The sequence below is a fragment of the Gadus macrocephalus genome, chromosome 23 (assembly GCF_031168955.1).
Source record: "Gadus macrocephalus chromosome 23, ASM3116895v1".
Lineage (NCBI taxonomy): Eukaryota > Metazoa > Chordata > Actinopteri > Gadiformes > Gadidae > Gadus > Gadus macrocephalus.
In genome coordinates this window covers 17,607,042-17,632,897 of record NC_082404.1, presented here as the reverse complement: position 1 = coordinate 17,632,897, position 25,856 = coordinate 17,607,042, and the positions used below count along the sequence as shown (strand labels likewise).

The 25,856-nt window shown below is 47.2% G+C and overlaps 2 protein-coding genes across 2 annotated transcripts in view; both read left to right on the top strand.

The window, feature by feature from the left end:
- The window catches only part of LOC132452957 (collagen alpha-1(XVIII) chain-like), a 49,294-nt gene extending 25,311 nt beyond the window's left edge, over window positions 1-23,983 (top strand). The window contains exons 4-43 of the mRNA XM_060045791.1: window positions 157-249; window positions 2,274-2,406; window positions 2,817-2,860; window positions 3,432-3,602; window positions 4,057-4,083; window positions 4,226-4,288; window positions 4,608-4,679; window positions 5,091-5,144; window positions 5,371-5,505; window positions 5,885-5,968; window positions 6,810-6,863; window positions 7,091-7,126; window positions 7,685-7,801; window positions 8,691-8,750; window positions 8,829-8,864; window positions 8,958-9,002; window positions 9,103-9,165; window positions 9,482-9,517; window positions 9,691-9,774; window positions 10,328-10,384; window positions 11,040-11,102; window positions 11,495-11,584; window positions 12,013-12,048; window positions 12,153-12,206; window positions 12,425-12,481; window positions 12,684-12,743; window positions 13,187-13,228; window positions 14,194-14,218; window positions 15,120-15,188; window positions 15,630-15,655; window positions 15,770-15,853; window positions 16,297-16,441; window positions 17,027-17,091; window positions 18,041-18,169; window positions 18,987-19,034; window positions 19,574-19,636; window positions 20,619-20,816; window positions 21,300-21,415; window positions 21,928-22,183; window positions 22,246-23,983. Of these exons, the coding sequence (XP_059901774.1) occupies window positions 157-249; window positions 2,274-2,406; window positions 2,817-2,860; window positions 3,432-3,602; window positions 4,057-4,083; window positions 4,226-4,288; window positions 4,608-4,679; window positions 5,091-5,144; window positions 5,371-5,505; window positions 5,885-5,968; window positions 6,810-6,863; window positions 7,091-7,126; window positions 7,685-7,801; window positions 8,691-8,750; window positions 8,829-8,864; window positions 8,958-9,002; window positions 9,103-9,165; window positions 9,482-9,517; window positions 9,691-9,774; window positions 10,328-10,384; window positions 11,040-11,102; window positions 11,495-11,584; window positions 12,013-12,048; window positions 12,153-12,206; window positions 12,425-12,481; window positions 12,684-12,743; window positions 13,187-13,228; window positions 14,194-14,218; window positions 15,120-15,188; window positions 15,630-15,655; window positions 15,770-15,853; window positions 16,297-16,441; window positions 17,027-17,091; window positions 18,041-18,169; window positions 18,987-19,034; window positions 19,574-19,636; window positions 20,619-20,816; window positions 21,300-21,415; window positions 21,928-22,126 (3,033 nt within the window). The 3' untranslated portion in view covers window positions 22,127-22,183; window positions 22,246-23,983. The remainder of the gene's footprint in view (window positions 1-156; window positions 250-2,273; window positions 2,407-2,816; window positions 2,861-3,431; window positions 3,603-4,056; window positions 4,084-4,225; window positions 4,289-4,607; window positions 4,680-5,090; window positions 5,145-5,370; window positions 5,506-5,884; window positions 5,969-6,809; window positions 6,864-7,090; window positions 7,127-7,684; window positions 7,802-8,690; window positions 8,751-8,828; window positions 8,865-8,957; window positions 9,003-9,102; window positions 9,166-9,481; window positions 9,518-9,690; window positions 9,775-10,327; window positions 10,385-11,039; window positions 11,103-11,494; window positions 11,585-12,012; window positions 12,049-12,152; window positions 12,207-12,424; window positions 12,482-12,683; window positions 12,744-13,186; window positions 13,229-14,193; window positions 14,219-15,119; window positions 15,189-15,629; window positions 15,656-15,769; window positions 15,854-16,296; window positions 16,442-17,026; window positions 17,092-18,040; window positions 18,170-18,986; window positions 19,035-19,573; window positions 19,637-20,618; window positions 20,817-21,299; window positions 21,416-21,927; window positions 22,184-22,245) is intronic.
- Window positions 23,984-24,291: 308 nt separating this feature from the next.
- Window positions 24,292-25,856, top strand: LOC132452835 (apolipoprotein D-like). The gene is made up of 5 exons (XM_060045645.1): window positions 24,292-24,428; window positions 24,598-24,713; window positions 24,814-24,944; window positions 25,185-25,285; window positions 25,454-25,856. The coding sequence occupies exons 2-5, from the start codon at window positions 24,603-24,605 to the stop codon at window positions 25,732-25,734; spliced, it is 624 nt and encodes a 207-aa protein (XP_059901628.1). The 5' UTR covers window positions 24,292-24,428; window positions 24,598-24,602; the 3' UTR covers window positions 25,735-25,856.

Genomic DNA, 25,856 nt, shown 5'->3' with positions numbered 1-25,856 from the left:
TTGTCTTACACAACAGTAATGTGGTGTTATGCTTTGAATCCAGGTCACTTGGTCTGCTATATTATCTGAAGTGATTGTATGTCTTTCCTGGTTCGGGGAACGTCGTTTTGTGTTACGTTGTGTTGTGTGATGTAATACTGTGTTCCGGGTGTCCAGGCCTCCGGGTACGGCAGTGGAGACGATGCCTACGAAGACACAGACGAGCTGGACGAGGTGAAGAAGCTCGTGGAGCAGAGAGACTACGATTTGGTGAGCATGGACACACATGCTCTCACACAAGGCCGCCTTCATGCACGGGCTTACCCGGGCTGAAGCCCCGGGGCCGAAGACGATCAGGGGGCCTATCGTGAGCGTATGATAGGCCCCCCCCCGATCAACGCAGGTCCAAGACAATGTTTTTTTTTTGTTTGGGGCTTACAAAGATCAGAGGCCTATTATGGGCCAAGAAAAAAAGGGGGACACCCCTAGTGGTAGTGGGCCCCTTGACACCACAGCCGCAGTCGACAACGGCAAAATGTCTGAAAATAATTGACACATCGTCATTGTAAGATCAAGCACACGCACACACATGGGCACACCCACACTTACATGGGCATACGCACACACACACACACACACACACACACACACACACACACACACACACACACACACACACACACACACACACACACACACACACACACACACACACACACACACACACACACACACACACGGGGGTGCACACACACCAGCGGGTACACATACACACACGAGGGTACACACACGCACACGCGCTTGCACACACACACACCATCAACAAACTTTTCATTCCTCAGCTGTAGCGTTTTGAATTTATTGGCATTTCGCGGGGAGTTTGGTTGCAGATTGCAACCAACGGGCAATTTATATGTTCACGGGATTATACACCAATTAAAACAGAATCATTATGTTTACAGTCCTTTTCTTCCAAGTCCGATCTGCTCGATGCCACTAAATTGTACACACTCCACTTTACATTTTATTGGCTGCATTAAAGGTCGCATCAGCGATGTTGGGTGACGTCACTCCTGTTGGTATTGAAGCGAGGTCCCAAACAAACAGAGCCAGCTCTCCCCTCCCTTCCGTGTTTCGTGCATCCAGTAAAAACTATCATGAACACAGCGCAAAACCCCACAACAACCACCCCTTGTCGGTGATTGGTTGGGATACTATTTCTTTTGTTTTTGAGTGGTTGGTAGTGCCATTTGTTTTTGTGTGCGATCTCGGAGAATAGGCTGTCTAGACAGACACGTTCTTTTGACGGCCTGCTTAATGGGCGGGCAGCTCGCGGATCGTGAAGTAAGATCACATGAATGTGATCAATCATGTCTCGGCCTGGAATCGCTGATACAACCTTTAATATATGTTACACATTGTGATGCAGAACACCTGCTGTGTGTTAACTGCTCCGTGCTGTCTAGTAAAAACATTCCTCAATGATCTCCATCTGAAAAGAGTATCCTCACGATGCCAGCAGTAGTCGAGACATAAATCATGTCATGATGGCCATGTCTGGTGTCTTTTTACATTCAAACCTTCATTTCTGAGCAGCATATTTACCCGATACTGGCATGAAACCATGATAGCGTTATTAAGCTTATTTTGCTAGCTTACTTTAGCAAGTTCACTTGTTTGAGAGTGGAAAGGGGAAAATTGTTTCAGAAAAATGTGGTTGTCATACTGCACCAAACACCGTTACAGATCTTAAATTCTAATGTAATGGGAGTAAGATGTAGGATTTATGGGACATTTACGTGCCACATGATTGATGTGTGGCGCAACCGGTCCAGATGCTAGCGATCTTCTCAAGGTGTCTGGGATGGAAAAACAAAGAAAAACAAAACGGAAAGCATTTCTTTTGGACTGCGTGCCGCTCTGTCAATTGCCGAAGAAAAATCCGATCAAGAACATACACATAGTTAATCCAGAAACCAGTTTTTGTTTTAATGTCAAAATAAGGAAGAGAACTGAAACTAATGAGAGAAACTTATTTGAGATACACTCATATGTAAATAGCAACACTCTTTAACCCATTTTTTGACTATCCTCTATGCACACAACCTTTATGAGTCTGCTAACTTGTGTGTGTGTGTGTGTGTGTGTGTGTGTGTGTGTGTGTGTGTGTGTGTGTGTGTGTGTGTGTGTGTGTGTGTGTGTGTGTGTGTGTGTGTGTGTGTGTGTGTGTGTGTGTGTGTGTGTGTGTGTGTGTGTGTGTGTGTGTTCACGCCTTTGTGTGTGTGTGTCTCTAGCCCCTCCCACAGCCAGAGGTGACTGACAGCAGTCCGGTACAGGCTCCGCCCACCGCAGCCTCCTCAGACGATGAAGAGGAGGAAGTTGAGGAGACGTCTGGACAGGAAGTGGAGGGGTTGACTGCTGTGAAAGGTGTCTGTCTGTCTGTCTGTCTGTCTCTATTCTGTTCAGTAGAGCTTCATTGGCACGTTAAATTAAAATTGAATGGCCAACATAGAATAATTAAAATGTAAAATTTTTGATATTTATATATAAGGAAAATATACAAATGTGACTTTTTAGTAGTACTGTGATCCACCACTAGAGGGCAGTACACACACATCGGCATAATAAAATGAAAAGGAAATATATTCACACTGATATACAACAAATCACTCACATGAATCACACTCATCGTTGAGTGTGCTTCATTATAGTCTTCATCCTCCATCTGCTGTCTATGAATTGTCCATCTATCTTTGCTATGGCAGCAAAGATGGCTGAAGCTAGGTCCAACTGTTAGTAGAATCATTACCATGTCAATAATACTTGTGTCTTCACAGTGGGGCCAACGGTGGCATCAACTCAAACCTCCCGACCAGACACCGTAAGTCTCCTGCTTTTACCTTCTGCACAAACAGTCAGAACTTACCGTGTTGCATGTATGTTAGCAGCCCGTTCACATGCAGGTTACACACACACATGCACATTGACACACATGCACATTGACACACTGCCACAGACAGACACAAACTCACAAAAGCAATGAATAAATCACTCACCATCTAGACATAATTACACTTCTAAGGGTAATCAATCAATTAATCATCGATAAGTGGCAGTAAAGTGTACTGCACCGGCAGCGATATATTGTTTCTCTCTCTTCTGACCAATGTACTTTGTATGCTTTGGTTAAAAGTGTCTGCTAAATGCCCTAAATGTAAAGTTAAATGTCATGGCAAGGCTAGGGTGCTCCCGTCCCCACCAAAGGGTGTGGGTTTGATTCCTCGTGTCCACAGCCTTCCCAGTGGCCGTTCTCGACAAAGCTCCTCACTCCGACCAGCTCCTTAAGGACATGTGTCTTAAGTCACTTTAAGCTGCTTCAGATGACGGCCGAATGACTAAACGGGGACCGGTAAACCGTCAGCTGACCGTGGACCAATCCCCTGCCTCTCCAGGTGTCTGAGGGCCAGAAGGGGGAGCGAGGGGCCCCGGGGCCCGCAGGCCCTCCCGGATCCCCGGGCGAGGGGTCTGGCTCTGGGGAGGAGGTGGTCCCGGGACCGAGGGGGACGCAGGGGCCAGCGGGACCTCAAGGCCCGGCTGGAGCACCGGGCAAAGATGGACAGAAGGTAGGAGCCCGGTTATGGCAGGATGATCTGACCCGTCTGTCTGCTTCTGTCTCTCTCTCTGCGTTTGCCTGTCTGTGTGCGTGTCAGTCTGTCTTGACTGCTTTTGTCGGTTCTGTTTTTCCACTGTCTTCTGTTTTTGTCTTCTCGTGTTTGTTTTTTGCATTTCTGTCCCTGTCTCAGTCTGTCTTTCTGTGCCTGTCTCAGTCTGTCTTCCTGTGCCTGTCTCTGTCCGTCTTTCTGTGCCTGTCTCAGTCTGTCTTCCTGTGCCTGTCTCTGTCTGTCTTTCTGTGCCTATCTCTGTCTGCCTTTCTGTGCCTGTCTCTCTCTCTTAACATCTCGACCCTGCCTCTTGAATGATCTCATCACAATGACTTGTTACGTCAACTTTAATCTTTTGTTTTTATTTTTGTACATGAACATAAGTTTCATCATATCAATTATTTTCCTTCTCTAGGGCGGTAAAGGCGATGACGGAGTCTCGGTAAGAACTGACATTCAGTGCACTTGTAATTGTTTTATGATCCTTGTACCATTTATATCGCTGGCCATTGTAGTTGAGTTCAACATCTCTAGCCTCTATGAATGTCACTCAACACAAACGGTGGTTTTTGCGTCTTCTCAAGGGACCGTCTGGGGTTCCAGGATTTCCAGGCATGCCAGGAGAAAACGGGGTCAAAGGAGACAAGGTACAGGGCAGTTTAACTTCAGCCCTCCATGCCTGTGAAGCTGAAGGGAAGGTCGGGGCGCCATGGGGTTTAAGGGGGTGGGCTGTGGGTCGGTGGGTGATTGGAGGTGTAAATGTCCCGTGGATGGATCCATCCAAAGGACGGATCCATGATTGGTTGATTGGTTAGGGAACGAGATGGATAGAGAGGTAGATGGGTGGCTGGATGACTATAGATAGATGGATGGAAGGACACACACTAGTTAACTGGTGTAATGTACCTGTAACGATCATACGACCCCTGACTCAACCAACATGTTCTCTGGTTCCTCCCCCATCAGGGTGATCCGGGTATGGGGTCCCAGGGCCCCCCCGGGCCCCCCGGGCCCCCGGGCAGAGGGTCCAGACTCCCAGTAAGTCGGCTCAAGCTCATCACCGACTCACACGATATGGTTGATCCGACGGGGTTAGCGGTTCATCGGGTTTATTCATTTAGCTGATTAATGGTTCTGCCCAGCCGCTGGAGAATGACTGAACCAACAGGCGTAGGGGGCAGGGTAGTCTAGGGGCTAGGGGTTATGAAGCACAGACGAGAGGTTGTGTGTTCGAATCCCGATGTCCACAATTAACCTGTAGGTATCCGTGAGCTCACCCCTACCCGCTCCTTCATCAAAGGCTGATTATAACAAATAGAAGCTTAAATCACTTTGGATGAAAGTGAAAGAGAAACCGAAATGACTGAATAGTAAACAGTGGTATAACAGTGTACAATGTTTGGTGGGGTCAGTGATCCACCTGATCTTATATATGGTTTGTTTTATTAGGAGGGCTTCGGCTCAGGCTTCGATGACTTCGACAGCGACGCAGAGATCATGAGGGTGAGTTCCTCACAGGGCTTGGGAAACTCGCATACTCTGACATTGCAAAGGCACACAAAAGTCAACTAAGTAGCAATCATGCATTTCAGAAAAAGAATAAACAACCCGATAACATTTCTTAAGATGTGTTGTGAAAAGTTATGTTACGAAAACGTCATACTAATATAGCAGGTGTTCTCTGCATCGTCCTGATTGGTCTAATATCTCCTGACCCTGTTCCACCCAGGGGCCTCCCGGGCGTCCCGGGCTCCCAGGGAACCCGGGCCCTCCGGGGCCCGCGTCAGAGGAGGTGTTCCCTGGACCTCCTGGGGTTCCCGGGAGAGATGGAAAGGACGGAGTGGCTGGTGCAGCGGGCGTTCCGGTGAGTACTCAGCCAGAACCGGATCACGTTATAACACAAGCAGGTCAGGGGAGGACGGTTTCAGGGGTGAGGGGGTTCGATTCCCAGTCGAAAGGTTCTCGGCTCGCACCCCCATGTCCGCAGTCTACCTTCAGGCTTCCTCGCTCACTATTCCCTAACCCCCTACATGTTCATCGTTGAAAAATACAAATGCATAAAAATATGTTTAAATACATCGTTAAATATTGATACAAATGTGAAAAGGTATTTTCTAGTACATTCCAACATTAATTATGTTTCTTTCCTTCACTATTTAATGCTGTCATTGTTTATTTAGATTTCTCCACTTCCTTACCAGATGCTGAAGATGTTAGCCGTTCTCATGTGTCTTTTATTTCAGGTTATTGACGAGTGGTTAAGTGGGTTGGGCTCTGGTGGTTCTGGGTCTGGTTCGGGGTCTGAGTCTGACCTTGGTTCTGGACAGGTATTATGGTCTGGTCCCATCACAACGGACCTAAAAGGCAGAATTTTCCCCCAACTTTTTTTAACATGACACCATGTTGAGTTCTGCCTGTTTGCTTAAGCTTGCTGCACTGTCAAAGAGGCAAGGCGCGCGCGCGCGCGTGTGTGCGTGTGTGTGCGTGCGGGCGCGCGTATTATGGCTAATGTTAGCGTTGTGGCAGAAACTAATGGAAAAGCTTGAGAACATGGTCAGGACCAATAGCCACAGCATCTGTGGGGGAAAATGTGTCTTTTCAGTGTTTTAATTTTTTGCTAGCTTTTTACTAATTACATGAATGAGAGTGTAGAGGCTACCGTACACCCTGCGGTGTATATGTCGTAGTCATACCATCCATTCATTGTGTGTGTAGCATTCACTCATATGTATTCAAGTGGTTGAATTAATACAAGTTTTATAATCTGTCGAACTTTAATTCACCGCTAACAAATACAGTAATAACCTATTTGCAGATATGCTGCGAACATAAGATTTAAGATACTTTATTGATCCCAGACAGTAAATCGTGTTTGTTCGTTAAACTCAATCTATCTGAGAGGCTTTGAAAATGTTTATGTGGTCGTAGTCGTTTCCTTCTGTAGATACAATCCTGTCAAATATCAGCACAGACTTATGCTAGACGAGTTCTTGGAGGTACAATGCAACAAATATTGCAAAGAATACTGGGACAAAAAACAGCGACTAAAAACAGGAGGATATTTTGACGTAAATACTATTCATTTCAAGAGGAACACCTGACCCCTCGTCAGGTTCGGACTGAATATCCATGGGAACGCTGAATGTCTAATTGTCCCCGTGACAACAGGGTCCTGATGGTAAAGATGGCGACCCGGGACTCGCTGGGACGAAGGGAGACGAGGTGAGCGGGGACGGCGGTGTTGGTTCCATGGCAACCGTACCTTTATGCTCATTCACAATATTCTATGTTTAAACATTGACTTGATGCATTCCTACAGACTCCTACCAATTCAATAAGATTGTTATTTATGTAAAGATTTACTATTTGAAATGTTCAAATAATTAAACGAAGAATGTAACTTCTTAAGCATTGGTTGAGGGTTCTGTGTTTATTTTCTTTGTGAACAGGGAGAGATGGGTTTCATTGGGACTCCGGGGCCAAAGGTAAGGCCTGATCAATAAACTCCTATAGACCCGATATTAATCATCAATGCAGATTAGACAAGCCTCCATTATGCACGTATATTTCTATGCATATCTGCCATACCATTATGCTAGTTACGTGGTTTTATTATTTATTGATATGTTTCTGCCTGTATTCCATTTTTTCTAATTTCTCTATTCTCTCTGTCTGTCTCTCTCACTCTCGCTCTCGCTCCCTCTCCCTCTCCCTCTCTCTCTCTCTCTCTCTCTTGCTCCCTCTCTCTCGCTCTCTCTCTCTCGCTCCCTCTCTCGCTCTCGCTCTCGCTCCCTCTCCCTCTCCCTCTCTCTCTCTCTCTCTTGCTCCCTCTCTCTCTCTTGCTCCCTCTCTCTCTCTCGCTCTCTCGCTCTCTCTCTCTCGCTCTCTCTCTCTCTCTCTCTCTCTCTCTCTCTCTCTCTCTCTCTCTCTCTCTCTCTCTCTCTTTTTCTCTTTTTCTCTCTCTCTCTCTTTTTCTCTCTCTCTCTCTCTCTCTCTCTCTCTCTCTCTCTCTCTCTCTCTCTCTCTCTCTCTCTCTCTCTCAGGGGGACTCTGGCCATGATGGGTTCCCGGGGCCGGATGGAGCTGAAGGGAAGCCCGGGCCGCGCGGCCCCCCTGGCCCCCCGGGGCCTCCGGGCGGGGGCTTCACCATGGACCTGGAGGTGCTGCTCCTTTACTGGGCCTTAGATATCCAGCGGCCATTTTGCATTGAGGCGCTGAGCAGTGCTGTTACTTCCATGAGTACACTTAAACGTAGAACACTATCTGCACACTCACTAAGTGCGCGGATTTTCAAATGTCAGTGTTGTTCCAATTCGAATACTCCGTGGTGCACTAACCGGAGACTGTGACTGCCGCCGCGGCTCGCCACCCGCCAAAAAACATCCCGCTGAACAGTGAACCCTTTAAAGCGCCTTTTATTTCGCGCTGAGCTGCTGGCTCCGCCTCTTCCGCTACGTAGCTAAGATGGCTGCCGTTGAGTGAGGAAAAAGTTCACATCGTTCCACACTCAGCGTTTTGACCGTTTGGAGGGCACCATCCGGCTCCTTTCAGTACGCTTCTTTTCGCCACGACTGTAATTGGAACTTCCGTACTTACTCAGTATAGTAAGTACGGAAAGTCTGGATATCGGAACGCGCCCAAGGTCTGAGGCCCGACCTACGCAGCGCTGATCGTGGCCTTTCTGGTTATGATTGTCAGGATTGACGTTTGAAGATGTCACTCCTGATTAAACTTCATCAAAGTCGCAACATCTAATATTTCACCAGGCTTGTTGCTTGAAATTACCCTGACACATCTATGGTCAATTCTTATTGATAGGGAATACATTTTATTTTATCTATTAACATCCAATAGCTGATATATTCTTCCAATAAAATATGATGGGCAGAGTGTACCTCAAAGCTATAGTTTACATCACACAGTTCTACACAGTTGTAAACAGTTACTGTTTAGTTACTTACTAACTGGGAGGGGCTCAATCAACAATAAGACTTTAATAACGTCTCTGTTGATAATGAGCTTGCTAACCAATCGTGTTTCTGTTGGTAGGATCTGGAAGGATCCGGAATGTCCAGCGGCTTTGGTGCATTTCTACCCAAAGGCCCTGAGGTAACAAACGTAACAATAGTACTACTATAATTAAAGACATTATTTCTGCTACTCATTATATTTATTGTGTTCTCACAGGGACCTCCTGGGATCCCTGGACTTCCAGGAACTATGGTAGGTTAACTAACTGAGTACATTTAGTTTAAATTAATCTATTTCATTTATTTATTGCGACTTATAATAAATAAATTAATGATTGTTTACCAGGGTAAAGACGGGTTGGATGGGCCTCCAGGGAAGACAGGAGCAAAGGTCAGTCTCTGGCCTTTAGGATCAACGGGAAAGTGCCTGGTGGCCATTCAGGCTGTCAGGCTAAGTAAGTCTGGTGGTGATGTCTTCCTATGACCTCTAGGGGGCGACAGGGGCACATGGAGCTCCCGGCAAGCCAGGCACAATTGGACTAAACGGAGATGAGGTCAGTCAACAACACAAATTAGAATATAATAACTTTAACTTTTCAAGAAAAACATGAATAATCACATTGAAAAAACGGATTGTTCAGTAATTAAAGTGGATTTTGGTAAATGCATAACATTAGCTTTTTGGGTTTGGGAGTGGACCCTGATAACTATTAAGTATTTTTCAGATAAGAGTTAATCTTTTTCATCAATCAGAGGTGGGGCTTTTAATGTGTATAGAATGTCGCTGCTTTCTGGTTCACAGACACAGGGGCGGACATACAGCCAGTAGTGAACAAAGCCTCTCTCCCTAACCCCGCGTTTCTTCCACAGGGACAAAAAGGAGACAAAGGTGTCGCCGGACAAAAGGTGAAAGCTACAATATAAACACATTGTTCAGTAAAGACATTCACAAGTTTATGGATACGCACACAAAGAAAAGCACACACAAACAATGTTTTTAGGGACACAAACACACACTGTTGCTATCACAAGATACAGAAGAACCAAACACTGAAATCAAGCCGCTTTTTCTGCTCCAGGGAGGACCAGGAAGGGATGGACTCAGCCTACCCGGCCCCCCAGGGCCCCCCGGGCTTCCGGGACCAATCATAAACCTCCAGGAGGTGAGTGACCTGATATGGGCGGCGTAGGCCAGCATTGAGATGGGTTGGACCCCCCAGCCTGGAAGAGATCAGGGGTCAAACCCTGATGTCCGCAGTGTACCTGTAGGAGCCTTCAGCCACCGGCCCCGCCCTGCTTCTTAGTGACCTAAAGCTTTTCTCGTCAGAAGGCACTTTGGATAAAGACATCTGCTAAATGACGAAATAGAAGAAACAGCCCATTAAAGATGGACCCTTGCTTTTCATGGCTTTTTGATCATAAACAAAGGAAACATGAATTTAGGTTTATGAATGACGATAGCCCTTGGCGTTTAGACTCATTTTCGGAGATCAGACAATGCCCCTGCTTCGAGAGGGATCTATAGGAATACATCGGCAACGCTGGCAACGCTGACAACGCTGACACTGAACACGGCATCATGTGTTGACCACTTAAGGGGGAAACCGATGTTGGCAAAACTTGACTTGCAATAAACATCCGTCATCCACAGTATCAACAGCAGAAATACAAATGTACCAAACTAACTACAGACTCAACTTCCTGTTTCCTGTCCAGCTGATGCTCAACGACACGGACGGAGTGTACAACTTCTCAGGGATGGTGGAGCTTCAGGTAACCCTCGGTCCGGGCTTCGACCAATCACAGAACAGCATGAATGTTCCAAACTATCGGCAGGTTAACCCAAATTAATGGACGACGCGGAGGCCTTAGTTGTCCATTAATTCCTGATTATGGACACCTTGAAGGGCATTATCCTGCTTGTACCATGGTCACTTGCCAAAGAAAAGAAATTCGTCCCAGCCTTTATGCATACCCCAGATACTATAGGGTCTATAGCATATAACCGCGTTTTCTTATTTCAGTTTAATGCATTTTTCACAATTTACCAGCTCTCGTTTTGAAGGCTGAACAGACAATTTGAATAGTATACCCCCAGACCATGGTATAATTCCTGACAATGCCCAGAGTCGACCTGTGGGCATCTGAAACAAGAGGCCCTCGCCCTCTACCTGCTCTTTAACATCATGTATCTTAGAACATGTAGATATTCAGTCAGATTGGCAAGGCCAACAGACAAAATATGAAATAACATCATTGTCATTTCTGTAATGACACAGTATCTGTCTCCTCACTCAAAGGACTCCTAGCTGCTTTTGTATTTTCAGACGAGCCAGGATGTTACGCCTAACCACATGAATTTAATGAAAGGCCAGATGATTGAGATTGTCATGATTGTTATATTCCGTATCCCACTCATTTTTTACAGGCTCCAAAGGGCCCCAAGGGAGATATTGGATTGCCGGGCGTCAATGGACCAGCGGGGCCAAAGGTAAATATTTCTTTGTTGTTGTGGAGAATTCCTCCAGTTCTCCTCATGAAGTGACTCTCTGAGCCAGACTGGAACAGGGCGGGAGCCAACTTGGCCCATTTAATCATGGCTACACTTCATGTTCCACAACAGTATTAAATTCATTTATTTAATTTAATTTCTAATTGAGGAATACATTACAGGTGTTTAGCGTACACAAGTTATTTTACCCAGTATTTATATACAATACAAGCCCACCCTTATAAATTGGCAGAAGCCACATTTGTACATACGTGTGTGTGTGTGTGTGTGTGTGTGTGTGTGTGTGTGTGTGTGTGTGTGTGTGTGTGTGTGTGTGTGTGTGTGTGTGTGTGTGTGTGTGTGTGTGTGTGTGTGTGTGTGTGTGTGTGAAGGGAGAGAAAGGAGAATCAGGCGTTGTCGTGATGCCCGACGGCTCCTTGATGTCTGACCTCGGGGGGGTAAACGGACCTCCAGGAATCAAGGTGACCACATACGACCAATCACTGACCACCATTTATACCATGTAGCAGTAGTAGACATAATGTCCACTCACTTTTAACACACACCTTTGGTTAGAATGTTTTTGAGGCTCCGTTTGTAATCTCAAGAGTAGACACAAGTCATTCAGTAGCATTTTGAGCCACAAATTATTATATATTTTTTTATTATTATTAAATAATATTAAAAATATATTGTTTAGAAAACGTATTATTTTGTACAAATATTAAAAAAATTAGTTATAATAATATAATGTAATATTAGTTTCAAATATTAAAAAAAACTATATTTTTTTGATTTCGAAATTCTTACAACACAAATAGCTAGAAAACCCACATTTTGTCTTTTGTAATCTCCAAACCAAGTGTCTTGTCTTCTATATCCTGACCTGAGTGCTTGTGTTCCTGTCCAGGGCGATAGCGGTTTGCCCGGAGCGGCAGGCGTTGCGGTAAGTCCCCGGTTGTCGTGGTAACCACCCGTTTGTCAGTTATTCCAACGTAAACACTGTTGTCGGTTTAGAGTCCAACTCACGCGTTCCGTCTCACCTCACAGGGGCCGACGGGGCCGAAGGGGCCGAAGGGCGAGTTCGGGTACCCCGGTCGTCCGGTAAACATGAACACGCTCAAGAAATATGTCTTTAAACTCAGGCTTTAAACTTGAAATAAATAAAAAATTTATTCAAGAAACAAAGGATACCATAGAGAAGATGTTCGGCATAGTAATTAATCTGTACTTTTTGAATCGATTTATGATAGAGATAATAATGTGAATGTTAATTGCATCTATACTCCAGCGTTCCGTTTAAACGTTGTGTTGTTCTCCAGGGTCGCCCCGGGGTGTCCGGTGCTAAGGGAGAGAGCGGGTCCTCTCACAGCCCGCCGGTGAGTCAGCCACACACGGAAGTCTGTCAATAGATATTCCCATTTTTTGGAAAAATGTATGATGCGTTATTAAAGAAGTTGTGGGCTTCTTTCGATGTTTAAACTGCCATCTCACAATGGTGGTCGAGGTGGAGCCCTGATCCTCTTCCTCCTCTTCCTCTTCCTCCTCCTCCTCTTCCTCCTCCTCCTCTTCTTCCACCAGGGGCCTCCTGGACCCCCCGGTCTCCCCGGCCGCCCTGGCATGTTCAACTGCCCCAATGGAGTATGTACACACACGCGCGCACACACACACACACACACACACACACACACACACACACACACACACACACACACACACACACACACACACACAAGCAATACTTAAAGACACAACCACACACACACTACATAGAGAGACAAACACACACACACAAACACTCGCATACACTCTCTCTCTCTCACTCACTCCAAAATAAGACTATAGACAATGACTATAAGTTTGTGTTTGTATATTTGCTTTTATCCTTGAGTGTGGCTGTCATTTTCCTGTGTGTGTTGTCCAACAGTTACATTTAGACACCCCACACAAAGACAACCACAACCACACACACAGCCCTCTCCACTAGCCGGCTCACGCTGTCCCCCCCCTCCCCCTCCCCCCTCTCCCTCCCCCCTCTCCCTCCCCCCTCTCCCTCCCCCCTCTCCCTCCCCTGTCCTCCACAGACCGTGTTCCCCATTCCCCCCCGACCCCACTGCAAGAACGCGGTAAGTCATGTGACCCGGCGTGGGAACGTGCTCCTCCATCGTTTGGTTTTCGCAGCACGTCGAACTAACAGCGGGCCGTCTGACCGCGTAGCTCCGCCTCCGTGCACCTCGGGCCCGTCTCTGCATGGATGGCCGTCAATCGTCGCCCCTGACCCCTGGTTCATGTGTCGGGGGACCGTGCGTTGGGTCCTCCGACACATGAATCAGGGGTCAGGGGTGACGATTGATGGCCGTCAATCGTCACCCCTGACCCCTGGTTCATGTGTCAGAGGACCGTGCGTCGGGTCCTCTGCGTTCTCCTCACTGCCTGACCAGTGCCTTACCGGGGATGATTCACCAACCGTCGGTCTTTAACCCAGACAGATCTGTCTTTAGGAATGCTCGTTTTCTTCTTCCAGACCGAATGAATCAAACCCTGAGAAATCAAACTGCACGGATGTATAATATGTTTTGATACGTTTGGTGCAAATCTTAACCAGAATCATTTTCCGCTTGTTTGTGACGTGGAAAAGTCGCGACGGACTCTATCATCATTATTCCCACACTCTTTCTCGTTCATTAATAACTCATTTCATTCATTCATTCATTCATTCATTCATTCATTCTTACCCTTAGTGGACCCTCTGCCGCCTCTCTCTCTGTCCCCTGTTAACCTGCATGGCGACTCTTCACTGTCTGCGTCAGAGTGTTTGGCAGCGAGTGCCTCTCACTCACTGTACCGTACTAGTGGTGTCAGGCAGACTGGGGGCCCGGGGCCCATCGAGATCAGAGGTACTGCTGCTCTCTCTCTCTCTGGGGCTCTGTGTCTCTCGCTCTTTCTCTCTCTCTCTCTCTCTCTCTCTCTCTCTCTCTCTCTCTCTCTCTCTCAACGCATGTCTCTCCACCATGTCATTATGTCATGAAAATCGATGTCATCACTTTTTATTTATATGTTGTACGTTTAATTGCATTTTTTTTTTGTTTAGCTGAACGCCGATGGAACTGTAAATGGTAAGAAAAAATTATAATTTTAGTCATAGGTTATAATTTAACAATCCTTAATTTCCTGCTATCTGTTGTTTTTATTCATCATTTTTAATTTGCATTAGAATGATTGGAAGGTTGTTATGGATAAATCAGGGGAATGAATCTCAGATGGACTTCAACATTGAAACTGAGCTCATGCAGCAACTGAAAAGATCCAGGGATCGAAAGCGCTTCATACGATCTTCAGTTAACCTGTGGTCGAGATAGTGGGACAATATCTTCAGTTAATCTGACTATAACAACATTAAATTAAATTAAATTGTATTTGTGTAGCCCTTAATCACAGGTACAGTCTCAAAGGGCTTAACAGGCTGTAAATCTATGACCCCCCCTGGCCCTCGCCCCCCAGAGGCAAGAAAAATTCCCTTAGTTAGCAAGGAAGAAATCTAGAGAAGGAACGCAGAGTGGGGGGTCCCTCCTTCAGAGTGGGGGGTCCCTCCTTCAGGGTGGGGGGTCCCTCCTTCAGAGTGGGGGATCCCTCCTTCAGAGTGGGGGGTCCCTCCTTCAGAGTGGGGGATCCCTCCTTCAGAGTGGGGGGTCCCTCCTTCAGAGTGGGGGATCCCTCCTTCAGGGTGGGGGATCCCTCCTTCAGGGTGGGGGGTCCCTCCTTCAGGGTGGGGGATCCCTCCTTCAGGGTGGGGGATCCCTCCTTCAGAGTGGGGGGTCCCTCCTTCAGGGTGGGGGATCCCTCCTTCAGAGTGGGGGGTCCCTCCTTCAGAGTGGGGGGTCCCTCCTTCAGAGTGGGGGGTCCCTCCTTCAGAGTGGGGCATCAGGCGTTCAGAGTGGGGGTCCCTTCATCCAGAGATGGAAGGAGGGATCGTGATGCTGCATCAGACTAACTCCTTTGCTCCTGGTGGCCCTTCAGGAAACTGTCCGAGGGGAGAGAAGGGGGACAGAGGTCAGCCAGGCCTTCCTGGTTGGTCTGCTTCGCAAAGTGAGTCCCATCTATACCATAATTCCCCCCCCCCCACAATCCAGTCTGAACCAAACGGATCGGGTTCAGTGCAGTTCAAAGCACATCATTGTATAGTGTAATTCTACTCTGTCTGAAGGAATGAGGTTAGGTATATGTAACATGCTCTGATAATGGAAGACAAAATAAGCATCATTATTTGACCTTCATTAAACTACTAAATACACCAAAAAAATCCATGCATCACAACAATTGGGGTCGGTTTAACATCTTAAAACAATCACATCACATGAACATTTAGTTTGTACCCCACAGATGTCTGCCATTCATGTAAATATTAATATTATTATATTAAACTAGATTCAGTAAGGCAAATTCATCCTCTGTTGTGTTGATGTGTTGCACATGAGTCCCAGTAGCGTTGTGAGTAACCTTTGTGTTTCCTCTGTCATCCCGCCACAGACTCATTGTATCCCGGAAGAGGCGGGGTAAGTCATGATCTGCTCAGCCAATCGGTGCCCTCCCTTCTGATCGCCGCTACGTGTGAGTGTGTGTGTGTGTGTGTGTGTAAATATATGAAAATGTGTGTGTCTGTGTTCCAGCTGGGTAGCCATGGTGACCAGGGCATTAAAGGGGAGAAGGGAACGCCTGGGTACGCGGGTATCCCTGGGAGACAAGGAGCAATGGTACGTTCTGTTTCCATGGAAACCCCATCCAATGAAAAAATAAATAAAGATATAGATGTGTGCAGTAAATAAACGATAGGATAGATGTCTGAAGCATGAAGGAATGAATGCATTAAGAATGTCACTGCCCTGGTGTGACGGATTAAAATACACACAGACTCACTCACTCTCTCACGCACTTACTCACTCACTCGTTCACTCGTTCACTCACTCACTCGTTCACTCGTTCACTCGTTCACTCGTTCACTCGTTCACTCGTTCACTCACTCACTCACTCACTCACTCACTCACTCACTCACTCATATAGCAGTAATATAGGAAACTGTCTGTGTGTGTGTGTGTGTGTGTGTGTGTGTGTGTGTGTGTGTGTGTGTGTGTGTGTGTGTGTGTGTGTGTGTGTGTGTTCACGCCCGGCTCCTCTCTAACTCCAGCTCTCGTTCCAGGGGCCTCCGGGCCAGTCTGTGCACGGCCCCCCGGGCCGGCCGGGGGTCCCCGGCTCCCCCGGCGTCCCGGGCTACGGTAGACCCGGTTCTGTTGGCCAACCCGGCCCCCCCGGCCGGCCCGGACCCCCCTCCCGATACGGCTCAGGTAGACCCTCCACGACAGAGACCCCCCAGACCGCACCCCCCCCCCCCCCTTTGTCCCTGTGTCCCCCCCCCTCTCGGGTTAAGAGCGTGAGGTCATGCCACCGGGTGTGAGTGTGGTTAGCCGTTACAAGCCGTCTGAAAGTCGGCCTTTGCCGCACGTTTTAGTGACATCACAAGTGGGCGTGTCGCCCGTCGCCATCATACGCCTCGATGGACACGCCCCCTTCTGACGTCACAACAACACAGGAAACGGCAGATTTTCAAAAACGGCTCGCAACGGTTAATCACACTCGCACCTCGTGGCATGACGTCACATATCAAGCAGCGCACGAGGGGCGACCTGATTGGCCCATGTGCTCCCCCGCTGTGTCTGGGGTTAACGGTGGGGGGGTAACTGGGGTAACAACAGAGGGCAGACGGAGCGGATGGAAGCTGGATCGGTTTGAGAGCTTTGCGGGAATGTTTTCATTCTGTACGACACATCGTATGATGAACCAAAGAACACACAGAGCCTTGTTCTGAACCCGGGGGTAGACCCCCACCCACACACGGACACTAAGGATGTTTTCTGTTTTGGTTCTGACAGCGGTGACCGTCGCGGGCCCCCCCGGCCCCCCGGGGCCAACGGGGGCGGCTGGGACCTCAGGAGCTGTGAGTCAGACCCTCCCTGTCTCTCTCTCGCTCCCTGTCTCTCTCTCTCTCGCTCCCTGTCTCTCTCTCTCGCTCCCTGTCTCTCTCTCGCTCCCTGTCTCTCTCTCTCGCTCCCTGTCTCTCTCTCGCTCCCTGTCTCTCTCTCACTCCCTGTCTCTCTCTCTCTCGCTCCCTGTCTCTCTCTCTCTCGCTCCCTGTCTCTCTCTCTCTCGCTCCCTGTCTCACTCTCTCTCGCTCCCTGTCTCTCTCTCTCTCGCTCCCTGTCTCTCTCTCTCTCTCTCTCTCGCTCCCTGTCTCTCTCTCGCTCCCTGTCTCTCTCTCGTTCCCTGTCTCTCTCGCTCCGTTGTGATTCGGTTCCTTGGTCTCCATCTTGGATTCATTTTACAGAAGGCTTGGTCTTTGTCCATCGACCTCTTTGGAATGTTCTGGTTGCATGGTTACCAGTTGTCTTGGGAACAGCACAATAATGGTAACGGTTAACTTGAGTGGAAATCGCAAAACGTAAACTTATGTTTACCCGATAACCCTTCGGAAATGCGATTATTAACACAACACAAACTTTTTGAAACATAATCAGCGATGAAAATGAAAACAAACACAAAGCCAAACATAACTTTGGTAATCGCAAACATAGACACAATTGTCAAACTAATGTAAAAATGCATAAACATAAACCCAAACATAACGTTTTACCAGGACACTCTTCAACTCTTACATTCAATTCTTCTGATTTTTCAATTTCTATATGATTTATATTTCTTAACTACAGTGACAGTCTCAAAGGGCCTAACAGGTCATATATGAATGACCTGTAACCCTGACCCTAGCCCCCCAGAGGGCAAGAAAATAAGGGAGTGGGGTTCATCTCCACCTTATTGAGTTGTTCTCCTCCCCCTGTTCTCATGTTCTTGCCCTCCTCCTCCTCCTCCTCCTCCTCCTCCTCCTCCAGCTGAAGAGCTTCTCCACGCGGGAGGCCATGATGCAGCACACAGTGAGGGACGTGGAGGGAACGCTGGCCTTCGTCTCGGCCACCGGAACGCTCTTCCTCAAGGTTTCCCAGGGCTGGAAGGAGGTCCAGGTAAACACTGAGATGAGATATGATATAATATGAGCTATGATATGATGTAAGCTATGATATGATATGAGATATGATATGATATAAGCTATGATATGAGATATGCTATAATATGAGCTATGATATAAGCTATGATATGTTATGAGATATGGTATGATATAAGCTATGATATGATACGAGATATGAGGTGAGATGATGTTAGATATGGTATGGGATATGATGAGAGACGAGATGATATGAGATATGATATGAGATATACAGTAATATGAGATATGAGGTGAGATGAGATGATGTGAGATATGATTTAAGAAATAATATGATGAGATATGAGGGGAGATTATGTGAGATATGGTATGATATGAGATATGATGTGAGATGCTGTGAGATATGATATGATATGAGAAAGGATATCATCTATGATACGATATGATATATATGATCTGATGTGATCATTTTATATAATTTGAGATCTAATATGATATGCAAAAATATATGATATGGGATTTGATATGGGATATGATATATGGCGGGAGATATATTTTACAATATCAAATCATTCATAAACAGAAACAATGTCCTGAAGTACCGTACCTTAGGATTAAAGAGCATCACAGTAAAAGCACAGTGTATACTGTTTAACATACTGTAGTCAAATAGCATCCCCATCAATACCGCTCACGTTAGCACCGGTTAACAGGGAGCTATGCACACTGCACCGCTGCAGGTTGGCAGTGCAGCGGTGAAACGTACAATGGTGATACGCACAGCGGTCATGGGTGCAGCGGTGGTACGTTTACCGTTCTGTTTCCCCTCCTCACAGCTCGGCGGCATGGTCTACCTCTCCAGTAACATCATCCCCCAGGACGAGGTAACGTCACTCTCTCATAGCGCTTCATCCACGGGTTATCATCGATACACACTCTCATAGCGCTTCACACACGGGTTATCATCGATACACACTCTCATAGCGCTTCACACACGGGTTATCATCGATACACACTCTCATAACACTTCATCCACGGGTTATCATCGATACACACTCTCATAACACTTCATCCACGGGTTATCATCGATACACACTCTCTCATAGCGCTTCATAGACGGGTTATCATCGATACACACTCTCTCATAACACTTCATACACTGGTTATCATCGATACACACTCTCTCATAGCGCTTCACACACGGGTTATCATCGATACACACTCTCTCATAACGCTTCATAAACGGGTTATCATCGATACACACTCTCTCATAACACTTCATACACTGGTTATCATCGATACACACTCTCATAGCGCTTCATACAAGGGTTATCATCGATACACACTCATAGCGCTTCATAGACGGGTTATCATCGATACACACTCCTCCTGTTGACGGACTGTGTGTCCCGTTCTTCCCTAGCCCCGCCCGGCGTCCCAGGCCAGAGGAGACGCCATGGAGCGAGTACGCACCGTCTCGCAGAGGGTAGGTCCCAGAGACGACCGAGACGCACTGTGTGTGTGTGTGTGTGTGTGTGTGTGTGTGTGTGTGTGTGTGTGTGTGTGTGTGTGTGTGTGTGTGTGTGTGTGTGTGTGTGTGTGTGTGTGTGTGTGTCACGGGGACGTGATTGGCGTTACAAGCCGTTTGGAAAATCTGCCTCTTGTGACATCACAAGTGGGAGTGTCCGCCTAGATGCGTGCTGGATAGATCAGCCTACCCAGTGGACTGTAGCAAACGTTGCTCATCTATCCTTCATATATCTGGGTGGACACGCCCACTTGTGATGTCACTCTGGCACAGGGAAGGAATGATTAATTATTTATTTAATTATTATAGGAATTCATTAATCACACCCATACCTGGTGGCATGACATGAGCCCTTTAATGAATGAATGATTTGAATTGTACAAAGTTGTTAGTATTTCTTAATGAAGTATTGATGGAGAACAGGGGAGTACTATCTTCATTAAAGGAGGCAGTTGTACTGTAAAATGAAGGCGCTAAGCCAATCCTTCTGGGGCATATTTAAAGTGGGTGAAAATGTAAAAGTATACATTTGTTTTTGTTTAAGGGTTTAAGAGACAGTTAAATTGATTAAGAGGTAGGAATTGATTTGATCAACAATATAAGAGATGATTAACTTGATTAAAGCTAGGAATTTATTTGATTGAGGGTATAAGATATGATTACATTGATTTAAGGAAGAAATTGGCTTGTTTAGCTATAAACTAAATTTAAATGCCTCGTCAAAACTCGTTGTTTATTATGTTCTCCTGTTTTCTTGTCTTTTTTTTTGATGTCTTTAAATTATTACTCTGTGAGGCTCTTTGGTCAACGGCGGTCGTTTTAAAGGGCTCAACAAATAAAGTTGGATTGGATAAAAGATAAAAGATAGCCACTCCCTCCAAGGGTCAGACCCCGCCCACTCAGTGACCCCTCCCCCCCCCCCCCCCCTCTCCCCGTCCAGCTGACCCTGGTGGCGCTGAACCAGCCCCACTCGGGAGACATGATGGGCGTGGACGCGGCCGACCGCATGTGCTTCGAGCAGGCCAAGGCCATGGGCCTGCCGCCGCACTACCGCGCCTTCCTGTCGTCCGGGCGCCAGGACCTGCTCCACGTGGTCCACCCGCTGTCCCGCCACGCCACGCCCGTCACCAACCTCCGGGTAGGGGGGGGGGGGGGGGGGGGGGGGGGCGCTAAGGGTGCTCATGGGACGGTTCTAGACACACACTCGTAATGTGTGGAGAAACTCGCACATAGGTTTGGATGCACGCGCGCCTATACACACACATATAAACACACACATTTTCACACATATACAAACACACACACACGTATACACACACACACACACATACAAACATACATGCACACAACACACACACACACACACACACACACACTAGGCCCCAGAACACACCTCGCCCTCGTGTCATGTGACGTGATGGTAGGTCACGTGATGTAAGCTGAATTTATGATTTGAATTGACATGTGACGTGCATAATTTGGCGCCATGTGATGTCAGGGTGTTGATGTCATGCATTGGAATGTCGTGTAGCGTCATGTGATGAAATTGTGTGTCATGTCGTGGAATGTCACGTGACATCGTGTGATGTGTGTGTGTGTGTGTGTGTGTGTGTGTCTCCAGGGTGATGTGATGTTCAGGAACTGGCACGCGGTGTTCAGTGGCGACGGAGCTCCGATCGACGCCAGGATACCCATCTACTCCTTCGATGGACGGGACGTCCTCGCTGACCCTTTCTGGTGCGGTGTGTGTGTGTGTGTGTGTGTGTTCGTGCATGCATTAAAACCTATGTGTGTGTTTGTCTGTGCATGTTTACGTTTCTGTATGTGTGCATCTTTGTGTTTATGTACAAACGTTCGTCCCAAGTTTGTGTGTCTTCGTGCATGCATACGTGTGTGTGTGTGTGTGTGTGTGTGTGTGTGTGTGTGTGTGTGTGTGTGTGTGTGTGTGTGTGTCTGTGTCTGTGTCTGTGTCTGTGTCTGTGTCTGTGTGTGTGTGTGTGTGTGTGTGTGTGTGTGTCTGTGTCTGTGTGTGTCTGTGTGTGTGTGTGTGTGTGTGTGTAAGCGTGCTCGTCCCTGCATACGTTTACCAGCACTGGTACAGCGACACCTTTGAGTGGGTAGCATCTAAGCCTGCGCCCCCAGACCTCACCAACACATGCGCCCTGTCCTCCATCTTCCCCCTGCATCTCATCAAAGCCCACCCTCTCTCCCCCTCCTCCCTCCTCTGCCACCCCCCCCCCCCCCCACAGGCCTCAGAAGAGTGTGTGGCACGGTTCGGCCACCAGGGGTCTGCGGGTGCAGGACAAGCACTGCGAGGCGTGGCGAGCCGACCACATGTCCGTCACGGGCCTGTCGTCCAACCTGCTGTCAGGGCGGCTGCTGGGCCAGCAGACGCGCAGCTGCTCCAACCAGTACATCGTCCTCTGCATCGAGACGCACAAGACATAGGCCACGCCCCCCCATCTCCGCCCAGACCTTTCTGACTCCGCCCCCTCTCACCTGGGACTATTTGAGTCTCCCCTGCTCCGCCCTGGGCCTTTACTGGCTCCGCCTCCTCTCACCTGGACCTTTCTGACTCCACCCCCTTTCCCCTGGACATTTCTGACTCCGCCCCTTTTCACCCAAAACTATGTGAGTCCGCCCTCCTCCACCTGGACCTTTCTGACTCCGCCCCCTCCCATCTAGACCTTTCTGACTCCGCCCCCTCCCATCTAGACCTTTCTGACTCCGCCCCCTCCCATCTAGACCACTCTGACTCCGCTCCCTCTTATATAGACCTCTCTGTCTCCGCCCCCTCCCATCTAGACCTCTCTGACTCCGCCCCCTCCTATCTAGACCTCTCTGTCTCCGCCCCCTCCCATCTAGACCTCTCTGACTCCGCCTCCTCCTATCTAGACCTCTCTGTCTCCGCCCCCTTCCATCTAGACCTCTCTGACTCCGCCCCCTCCCATCTAGACCTCTCTGACTCCGCCCCCTCCCATCTAGACCTCTCTGACTCCGCCCCCTCCCATCTAGACCTCTCTGACTCCGCCCCCTCCCATCTAGACCTCTCTGACTCCGCCCCCTCCCATCTATGTGTATGGGGTCTAATCCAGTGCGCAATTAAATCAGGAGCTCACTTCGAGTCGCCTCATACACAAAAGATACCATGAGATTGGTGTTTTATGTGATCTAGTAATTAGATTTAACATTTATAATTTATAAAAGTAAAGGTTTGAAGATTCTCGAGAAGGGTTCTGGATGTACGAATAACTGATTTACCAACGACTGGCAGCCCTGAGCAAACGTCTGCCAATCCCCTGCGTGTGGAAAGGATTCTCAGACCTAAACATGTCGGGACTTCAACCACTGGTTGAGTCCCACCCGCCCAAACCTCGCTCTGCGAGTCGCACCCCTTACCAGTCCCACCGGGAGGGCATTCATGTGCCTTTTGTGTGTGTGTGTGTGTGCAATGAGACCAAACACTTTGAGAATATGCACCTACCATTCATGACACCCGAGTCCAGTGTAGCTGGCAGCCTCAGTATTCTTTGTAGCTCCTGGATGTTATATTTTTTTCAAACTGTTTCAAGCCTACTTACCCGCAGTGGGACAAACAGCAGTGACACCCTAAACCAATGGATCAATAAGGGCTTGAAGAGGTGTGTTCATCCACAAAGCAAAACGTGGGCTGGTTTGGAGTGGCGGATGATTTTTTACATTCGTCCTTTTTACGTTAGGTTTAATAAACAACCCACACAAATCATCAGGATTTATTAATAACACTGCGCCCCCTGTCTGTGGAAGGTGCACTCACAATTCCAATATTTACCACCTAATTTTGATGCACTGTATTTTATCTGTTTCTGTACTTTTTTCTTTTTTACAAATCTTTTTTTTTCTAATGTTTTTTGTCCGTTTCTACTTCTAGTGATCTCGACCCTCAAGTACGTTTAACTATGTGGGATATTTAATTTAAGATTAAAGATTTATTTATGCCAAGACCACAATTAATGTTTAACCCGATTGATGACATCCACAATGTAATTTATCGTTTGTAACTGTTTGTTTTTTCATATCTTTTGTGAAATTTTGTCAAATTGATCTTTTGCGTTCTGCCTCTTTACTGCAATTGTTTTATGCAAAACATTCCTAGAAGAATCACAAAATCCAAAGGGAACCTTCCGAGCCATCAAATGTTATTTCACCCCAGCAATACCAAAGAACAAAACTACGACAATATTTACCTTTAAGGCAGAAGTATAAGAGCATATGTTTTTGTACAAAAATTGGTGCTTCATCAAGTAAAGTTGTTGTTTTTTGTAACCTGTTGTGTTGTTGTTGTTTTGTTTTTTTCGTAAATGCAGCCCATATGCAATGGACAATTTTACTTACGTACATTTAAATATTATTATGAGTGCACATAATCACAACGATTAATCCATTATTTAATTCAAGAAGGGTTAGGGTTAAGTACTTCCCATCAAAAGGCAAAGAAATTGTTGTTGCCATCCATTGTGTGTGTGTGTGTGTGTGTGTGTGTGTGTGTGTGTGTGTGTGTGTGTGTGAGAGAGAGAGCAGTTGTGTGTCTATGGGCGTGTCTTCATAAGTTATTGTCCAAAACGTCTCATTTTACAGTTCACTGTAATAAAAGGAACCTCTGGCATAAACCAAAACACAAAATAGCCTTCCCAACCCTGTCTCTAACCCCAGATTAACGGGAAAGGGTTTTGAGAAACACCCAACGCGTTGGGGAACTCAGCGGAAACAGGTGAGCTGGTTCATCCTTTCAGAGACGACATTACGAATCTGGTGATCTAGAACAATAGTTCATAAAAAAAAGTCACCAGTGGTTTCAGTATGTTAGGGATGTACATCATGTCAGACTGCTGGGGCATAAAAGAAGCATGGCCTGATTGCTGTTCTCCCGCTCTCTGAAGGAAGCATGTCTCCCTGCTTCGTCCTCCTGCTGGCGCTCCCTCTGGTGGCCTCTCAGTACTTGGGGTCTGGGCGCTGCCCCTCTCCCGATGTGAAGGCCAACTTCAGCATGGACCAGGTGACATGCCGTGTGTGTGTGTGTGTGTGTCAGTGTGTGTGTACTGTATGTATACATATGTATGTATATATGTATGTTTATATTTGTATATATACTGTAGTTCCTAGGACGGTGGTACCCGATAATGAAGACACCGTCGATGAGTTCAGAAGACTCCGAGCCAAGGTGCAGCTCATGTAACTTGGTCCGACAGATGGACCACTCTGTGCTCATCATCCCGACCCCCTATCCGTGAGTCTCTACGTCTCTGTCTCTCTCTGTCTCTCTCTGTCTCTGTCTCTGTCTCTGTCTCTGTCTCTCTCTCTCTCTCTCTCTCTCTCTCTCTCTCTCTCTCTCTCTCTCTCTCTCTCTCTCTCTCTCTCTCTCTCTCTCTCTCTCTCATGTACAATTGTGTATCCACTGCGTTTGTGTGAAAATTAGTCCCCTGACTTGCAAGTTGGTCTTTATTTATTTTACCTTTCACTAAACCAGCAAAAAGATGATGAGAATGGAGTGTTTGCTCCACGAAGGAAGGGAGGAGGCGGCAAAGATGGAGTTCCACATGAAAACGGAGTCTGAATTCTTGAATGCATGTACGGTGATGTATACACAAATATTCCATCCTCTCAAAAGTAATGCTTCTCATTCTGTCTGTAGGCTATATCTTCAACATTCACGTATTCTGTATTTATTTTAAGAGTGCTAATAAAGCTAGATCCTCCTCTTCTTCCTCTTCCTCCTCCTCCTCCTCACTTCCTCAGTGATGCCCACCTGGGAGATATGGACGTTGGAGACAGACTACACCAATATGGCCGTGCTCTACACCTGCAAGGACATCTTGGACATGGTCTACATTGAGATGGCTTGGATCATCTCCCGCGAGCGCACCCTGCCCAGCCGGATGGTGGGCGAGGCCCTGGAGCTGTTGGAGGGCCAGGGCATCGACGTCAGCCTAATGACCAGGGTGGACCACACCGACTGTGACCCGCTGCCGGAGTCGTCTGAGTCGTCGGAGGAGTTGGAGGAGACGACTCCGAGTTAACCTCATCGCTTTGATCGGTCGCTCAAATCTTTAGGGAACTGATACTTGAATATATATACAGTGTGTGTGTGTGTGTATATATATATGAGAGAAATTTCAAATAAATGATTATGAAGCAATTA